The 8393-nt window shown below is 44.3% G+C and overlaps 1 protein-coding gene across 1 annotated transcript; it reads left to right on the top strand.

The window, feature by feature from the left end:
* Window positions 1–1611, top strand: Sat2 (spermidine/spermine N1-acetyltransferase family member 2). Its single transcript, XM_027426187.2, has 6 exons — window positions 1–66; window positions 214–265; window positions 410–493; window positions 565–666; window positions 885–925; window positions 1447–1611. The coding sequence occupies exons 1-6, from the start codon at window positions 1–3 to the stop codon at window positions 1609–1611; spliced, it is 510 nt and encodes a 169-aa protein (XP_027281988.1).
* Window positions 1612–8393: the final 6782 nt, after the last annotated feature.

Here is an 8393-nt window from a genome sequence, read left to right on the forward strand (position 1 = left end):
ATGGCTTCCACGCGGATCCGAGAGGCCAAGGAGAGAGATTGTGGAGACATTCTGAGGATGATACGGGTGAAGACTGTGGGCTGGAAAATGGGGTGCCGTGGTGCTGGGAGCAGCGTAGTCGGAGGGGGAGAGTTAGACGTGGGGGGGGGGGAGGCGTACCTTTGGACCCTGCTCTCAAAGTGGCAGGGCCTCCCTGCCCTACTTCCTTTGTAGGAACTGGCCGAGTTCGAGAAACTGTCCCATCAGGTGAAGATCAGTGAAGAAGGTGGGGCTTTTACCTGGGTCCTGAGGCTGGGGTGGAAGAAAAGGATGGATTCCTAGAGTAGCTACTGTACTGTGCATTAATCCAGTGTCTCTCTGTCTCCCCCCGCCCCCCACACACACTTTTGTCACAACCCAATCTCTACAGCTCTGAGAGCAGATGGCTTTGGAGAGAACCCTTCCTTTCACTGTTTGGTGGCAGAGGTTATTCCAACACCTGGGGAGCTCCAAGGTAAAGGACCCTCCAGGCATCCTCAGTTTTTCCTCCCAGAGGCCTTACTTACCCTTCTCTCTCATTTTCAGGGCCCCGTGTGGTGGGCTTCGGGCTGTACTACTTCATCTACAGCACATGGAAGGGACGAAACATTTATCTGGAAGACATCTATGTGATGCCGCAATATCGGGGTACTAATATCGGTGCAGAGGCTAAGGGTGGACGCAAAGCACCCACAAACTCACTGAGCAATCCTCAGACCCATTCCCTCTCCTGCCCCCTAATATCAGCCCATAGCTCCTTTTTTCTCCTTTATTTCTGATAGGGTATTCAGGGAGTGGGAGTTTTTCCTGGGTCTGCAGTCCAGGCTGGTCTCAACTCAAATAATAGTCCCCTTTTTCCACTACAGGTCAAGGGATTGGAACCAAAATAATCAAAAAGGTGGCTGAGGTGAGCAAAGGGGTCGAGGTTAAAAACTAGCTTCCCTGGGCTGGAAAGATGGCTTAGAGGTTAAGAGCACTGACCTCTTTCCAGAGGTCCTGAGTTCAATTCCCAACAACCACCACACAACCATCCGTCATCTGGTGCCCTCTTCTGGTGTGCAGATATACATGGAAGCAGAATGTTGTATACATAATAAATAAAGTCTTAAAAAAAAAAAAAAACACTAGCTTCCCCCCCCCAAAAAAAAAAACCCAAGCCAAAAACCAACCAATTGGCCAAACAAACAACCTCCCCCCAAGATTGTATGGGGGTGCCGAGGCTGAAAGAGGAGATGAGAATTTTTATTTTGGCTTTTCGAGACAGGGTTTCTCTGTGTGACCATGCTGTCCTGCAACTTGCTCTATAGACCAGGCTGACCTCAAACTCAGATCTGTCTGCCTCTGCCTCTTGAGTGCTGGGATTAAAGGTGTGCACACATCTGGCTTCTTTTTTGAGCACAGGGCAGTAAGTAGTGTCTTCTCCTGCAGGTTGCCCTGCATAAGGGGTGCTCCCAGTTCCGCCTGGCAGTTCTGGACTGGAACAAGAAGGCCATGGACTTGTACAAGTCTCTGGGAGCTCAAGATCTGACTGAATTGGAAGGCTGGCACTCCTTTCGATTTGAGGAAGCAGCAATGAGGCAGCTGGCAGAATGATGACATCTCCTGGGGAGTTTTCTCTGCTGCCACCTCTTTGGGATCACCGAATCAAGTTTTCCTGAGACTATATTCACAGACACTGACCCAGACAGACTAACCCAAAGGCCTCCTGAGGTGCAGAAAGAGTGGAAGCTGGGGAGGAGTCTTGTTAAGAATGAAAAATAAAATAGTTTGTCCTGATGTGGTGTTAGGTAGAGGAATTAACAGAAGGACATGGTGCAGCCACTTTGAAACCCTTCGCTTGTTTTCAGGTTGGAAACCTGAATTTCTCTTATGGGGGCTGAGCCAGGAATACTGAGCCAGTAGGCCCCAAGGATTTAGGGGATCCTAGTCTTAGCTTTAGCCTTTGATTTTAAAAAGAGAACAAAGGATTGGAAAGATGTCTCAGCGGTTAAAAGCACTGGCTGCTTGCTCTTCAGAGGACCCAGGTTAATTCCCAGCTCCCACCTGGCAGCTCACAATTTTCTGTAACTCCAGTTCCAGGGATCTGGCCTCCTCATACAGACATACATGTAGGCCAAACACTAATGTACATAAAATAAAAATAAATTTAAAAAAATTTTTAAAAAAACAAGAGTGGTATAGCAAGCTTGTCAAAGGTCTTTTAGGACTGATGTGCCCCAGACTACAGACTGCCTGTTGTCAGCATTTCAAGGGACACTGGGAAGAAGCAATTGCCTCCCCTTAACTAATCAACCTCAACTAGGTAGGTATGATGACATGGTACTGGGGAAGCTGAAGTAGGAAAATCCTGCAGCTCAGGGTTGGGGGCCCATCTGGAAAAGTGAGACCTGCCTCATAAAAAAACAAAATTAAGCTGAGAAGTAGCAGTATACACCTTTGATTCCAGCGCTCGGGAGGCAGAGAAATTGTCTAGGAAAAAACAACCAACCAAACAACAAACAAAAAAACCTCAGGGAACAATAAAGGAAATAGCTATTTTTCTCACTTTTTCCCCCCATATTTTTATTTGTTTATTTGCATGTTTGGTTTTGGTTTTCCCAGACATGGTTTATCTGTGTGTAGCCCTAGCTTTCCTGGAACTCACTTTGTTAACCAGGCTGTCCCGTAACTAGAGATCCACAGGACTCTGCCTCCCAGGTACTGGGATTAAAGATGTGTGCCACCACTGCCGCCAGCCTTTCTCCTTTCTAGATAGGGTCCACAGTATGTAGCTCTGGCTGGACTGGTACTCACTGTGCAGACCATCACACTGGCCTAGAATTTACAGAGATTCACTGCCTCTGCCTAAAGAGTGCTGGGATTACAAGTGCATCACCACCCCAGTCATTTTTTATTTTGTTGTTTTGAGATAGTGTCTAGCCCAGGCTGGCCTCGGACTCTTTGTGTAGCCAAGAATGACCTTGAACTTCTGATCCCCTGTATGACTAGAGTGCTGAGATAACAGGTAAATGCTACCATGCCCATTTTATGGAAGTGCTGGCTTGGAACACAGAGCTCATGCATGCTAGGAAAGCACTTACCTCTAAGTTACTTCCCTCATCCACATTTCCTTATTTATTTACTTTTGGTTTTTCGAGGCAGGGTTTCTCTGTGGCTTTGGATCCTGTCCTGGAACTCGCTTTGTAGACCAGGCTGGTCTCAAACTCACAGAGTTCAGCCTGTCGATGCCTCCCAAGTGCTGGGATTAAGGTGTGCACTACCATGCCTAGCTTCCTTTTTTATTTTTTATTTTTTGCATCATTTATTTATTTGTGTTGGGGGGGCACAAGGATGCTGTGGCTCACTGTAGTAGTGCATGGGCACTGCATGTATGTGGTTTACTGACACACAAGCTAAACACCCATACACACGATAAATTAAAAAATAACTCATCTGGAATGGAGTCTGGTAGTGGCGGTCTGTAATCATAGATACTCAGAAGGCTGAGGCAGAAGATTTGAGAATTCTTCAAGATTTGGGAAGATCCTGACTCAAAAAAAAAAAAAAAAAAAAAAAGATTTTAAGGCTACACAGAGAAACCCTGTCTCAAAAAACTTTAAATAAAAGATGTGGTGGTGGCATAGGCTTTTAATCCTAGCACTCAGGATATTTGATCACAAAGTGTGAAGATGTGTCTGTTTTTAATCCCATCTGCCTAAGGCACCTATTGATTGGTTTAATAGAGAGCTGAATGGCCAATAGGTAGGCAGGAGAGGATAGGTGGGACTTCCAGGCAGAGATAGGAACTCTGGGAAGAATGTGAGGCACTGGAGATTTGCCAGCTAGACTCAGAGGAAGTCAGATGAAAAGTATTGAGAGCTAAAGAGCCACATGGCAGAATGTAGATTAATATAAATGAGTTAATTTAAATTTTAAGAGTAAGTTGGGGCCAGGCAGTGGTGGCACATGCCTTTAATTCCAGCACTAGGGAGGCAGAGGCAGGCAGATCTCTGAGTTCAAGGCCAGCCTGGTCTACAGAGCTAGTTCCAGGACAGCTAGGGCTGTTGCACAGAGATACCCTGTCTCAACACCCTCCCCCCTCCCCCTTGCCCTGTTACCCACACCAAAAGAGCTAGTTGGGAACAAGCCTAAGCTAAGGGCAATCTTTTATAATTAATAAAGTCTCTGTGTCATTATTCAGGAGCTGGAGGTCCAAAGAAAGTCCAACTGTAAATCCCTGAGCTGCAGGCCTGCCTGGTCTACAGAGCAACTTCTAGGACAGCCAGGGCTACACAAGAGAAACCCTGTTTCAAAAAACAAACAAACAAAAGATGTTTAAATGGGCTGTAGCTGTAGCTCAATGCTGGAGTGTTTGCTTAAAATGTGCAAGGCCCTAGGTTTCAGGGGGAAAAAAATCTAGCCGGCTAGGTAGAACACTTACCTGCCTAGGTTTTGGGAAGACCTGGGTTTGATTTCCAGTCCACAAATAAAACAAGAACAATAACTAGAGGATGACTCAACAGCTAGAAGCAGTTTATGCTTTCCCAGGACCCACATGGTGGTTTACAACCACATATAGCTTCAATTCCTGGGATCCAACATTTATTTTTCATCTACTTCGGCACCGGGCACACACATGGTGCACGTACATATGTTCTGGCAAAATATGCATCAAGTTAAATGTGTAATTTTAAAATAATTTAAGTGGGAGACATGGCTCAGAGGTGAAGACCACTGACTGTTCTTCCAGAGGTCCTGAGTTCAATTCCCAGCAACCACAAGGTGGTTCACAACCATCTTTAATGATATCTGGTGCCCTCTTCCGGCGAGCAGGTGACATGCAGACAGAACACTGTATACATAATAAATAAATAAATCTTTTAAAAAAATAATCCAAGCAGAGGAAATCCCACAACTAACCTCAAGCCTGGCCTCCACAGCAAGTTCTATGTGAGCCCGAGCTACAGATGCAACTCTTGTCTTAATAAACAAAAACCAAGGGGCTAGTGAGAGGCTCAGCAATTAAGAGCACTTGTTACTCTTTCAGAAGACCAAGTTTGGCTCCCAGCATCTAAATGGTGGGTCATAAACAACTATAATGCTTGTTCCAGGTGATCCACACCCTTTCCTGACTTCTGAAGGGCCCCAGGCATGCAGTAATCTAAGACAAAACAAAACCTTCAAACCAAGGCAGACTTGGTGACACGCCTGTAACCACAGCACTGGGGGTATGAAAACAAGCGTCTCAGAAGTTCAAGGTCAGCCTTGTCTATATAGTGTTGGGCTACATGAGGCCCTGCTTCAAAAGATGCATACCTGTAGTCCTAGATCCTGAGTCAGGAGGCTCCAAGTTTCAAGCCAGCCTGAGATAAACATAAAAACAACAACAATAGGCCCAAAAGGTAGGAGAGGTACACACACTTTTTTTTTTTTTTTCCTGAGACAGGGTGTCTCTGTGACTTTGGGCACACACCTTTAATCCCAGCACTTGCTTATCTTTGTGAGTTCAAGGTCAGTCTTATCTACAGTTCCAGGACAACCAGGGCTTCACAGAGAAGATCTGTCTCAAAAAACAAACAGAAACTCAAAAAACCCCAAGGCCACAACAAAAAAGATGGAGATGCTGATAAGACTCAGTCTGAGGGCCTTAGTTAGATTTCCAGGACCCTGATAGTTACCCAATGGTATGCCTGCTCCCAACAAATAAATGTAATAACCCTGCCCCTCCAACACACAAATCAAGTGGAAACTGATTGAGGAAGACTCTGGCCTTCGTACCCACTCCATAATGAAAGTACATGAATACCCAAACACACAACCTGCCTGCACACATAAAGACTATAGCTAATACTAAAGGGAAGTCCTTTAAGTCCATTGTTTTTACTTTGTCTGCTTAGGGTACAGATCCTATAGGTTGTGGGTCTAGCCCCCACAGTTTGCCTGTTTCTCACTTCAGGTGCCAAAGTAAAGTCCCTTTGGTTATTTAGCAATGTTTCTGACCAACCAGTTATCAATCATGTTCCCACAACCTCTCCTTGGATGCAGTGCATTTGCTAGTACAGCCCACAGAATTAGCAAATAGCTTTACAGTTTGTTATTAAAGATGTTGCTACGAAGGATGCAGATGAAGAAATGTTTGGGGTTAGGAATAGAGTATTGGGTTGGGGCAGCCTTGCCCTGTCCAGCTGGGTCACCATTCAGGAACCTTCCCATATTCAGCTTTCTGGAAGTTCTCAAGCCTGTTTTGGAGTTTTCCTTTTGTTTTAATGAGCATATCAAATACATGTATCATTGTACCTTCTCATAATACATTTGCTCACCACCTTCTCCCATTTCTCCCTAATCTGCTGATCCTCAAAGAACCATTCTTTTGTTCCTATGTCATACACATGTCCATAGGTGTATAAATGCTGTTGAATCTAGTAGAGTCTAGAGAAAAAAATACGATCCTGTGTTTCATTCATTACCTCCTTCCTCCTCCCCCTAGAATCCATGCTTCCCCTTTCATTGTGTGTATAGATACATCTTTAAATATATGTTCTGTATGTGAGGGGAAATGTGTAATGTTCGTCTTTTTTTTCAGTGCTAGGGATTGCGCCTAGGGTCTGACATCTGTCAAGGCAAGTGTGCTACTACTGAACTAAATACATAGACCTCTTTTAGTCTTGAGTTAGGGTCTCATTAAGTTGCCCAGGCTGGCCTCGATTTCACACCATAACCTGGACTCCACAAAGTTGTCCTCCCACACATGTACACCATGAACACATATACATACAATAATAATAATAAATACATGAAATATAGATGATCTGTCCTCTGATAAGAGTTATCATTTCTATTTATTTAATTGGTTTATAGTCTTAGTGTGTCTGGGCCTGGCTTGGAACTTGTAAATCTTTGCCTTACAAATTTTAGAATTACAGAAAAGATCTACCATGCTTAACTGGACATTTTATTTTTTAGTTTTTCAAAACAGGGTTTCTCTGCACAGCTCTAGCTGTCCTGGAACTCAATCTGTAGACCACGTTGGGCCCAAACTCAGAGATCTACCTGCCTTTTCCTTTTTTTGATGGTATTAGATGCAATGCCATTGCCACCACTACCACTGGCTTAATAGGACACTTTATTTTTTTTTAAAGATTTATTTATTATGTATACAGTGTTCTGCCTGCATGTATGCCTGTACATCAGAATAGGGCACCATATCTCATTACAGATGCTTGTGAGCCACCATGTGGTTGCTGGGAACTGAACTCGGGTCCTCTGAAAGAGCAGCCAGTGCTCTTAGCCTCTGAGCCATCTCTCCAGCCCATTAATAGGACACTTTAAAAACATTCATTTTTGTATGTGTGTGGCCATGCCCTTAAAAAGCATGCTTATGGAGGTCAGAAGACACCTCCAGGACTCTATTTAGCCCTTCCGCGTGTTCTGTGGACATCACTAGTCTCAGTGACAAACACTCTTACTTGCTGAGCCATCCTGCAAGCCTCTAATAGGGCTTTTTTTTTTTTTAGAAAAAAAAACTTATATTTTTTAAAGATTTTATTTATTTATTTATTTATTATGTATACAGTCTTCTGCCTGCATGCCAGCAGAGGGTACCAGATCTCATTCAAGGTGTTTGTGAGCCACCAAGTGGTTGCTGGGAATTGAACTCAGGACCTCTGGAAGAGCAGTCAGTGCTCTTAACCTTTGAGCCATCTCTCGAGCCCAGAAAGAAAAAAAAAAAAACTTTTATGTATGAGTATTTTGTCTCCATGTATGTATGTGAGCCACATGTGTGCCTGGTGCCTACAGAGGTCATAATGAGTGTCCAGTCTCCTAGAACTAGAATTACAGAGAACCGGGGTTCAATTCCCAGCACCCACGTGGCAGCTCACAACTGTCTGTAATTCCAGTTCCAGAGGACCTCACACCCATGGCAAAATACAAATGCATATAAAATAAAAATTAATAAAATTTAAAAAAAGAATTACAAGTGTTTGTGAGCTGCTATGTGGGTACCAAGAACCAAACTCAGGTCCTCTGGAAGAGCAGCAAGTGTTCTTGACCACTGAGCCATCTCTCTAGCTTCTTTTAGTAGGGTATTTATTTATTTTCTAGACAGGTTTTCTCTGTGTGGCTTTGGAGCCTGTCCTGAAACTAGCTCTTGTAGACCAGGCTGGTCTTAAACTCACAGAGATCCTCCTGTCTCTGCCTCCCAAGTGCTGGGATTAAAGGCGTGCACCATTGCCGGGCTAGTAGGGGTTTTTGGATTAATTACAATTTTTTTTTAAGCCGGAAAGTGGTGGCCCACTACAGAGCGAGTTCCAGGACAGCCAAGGCTACACAGAGAAGTCCTGAGGGTGAACATGAGTGATGTCACACATGTGATGGTCAGAAGACAACTTGCTGGA

This window comes from Cricetulus griseus, chromosome 7 (assembly GCF_003668045.3).
Source record: "Cricetulus griseus strain 17A/GY chromosome 7, alternate assembly CriGri-PICRH-1.0, whole genome shotgun sequence".
Lineage (NCBI taxonomy): Eukaryota > Metazoa > Chordata > Mammalia > Rodentia > Cricetidae > Cricetulus > Cricetulus griseus.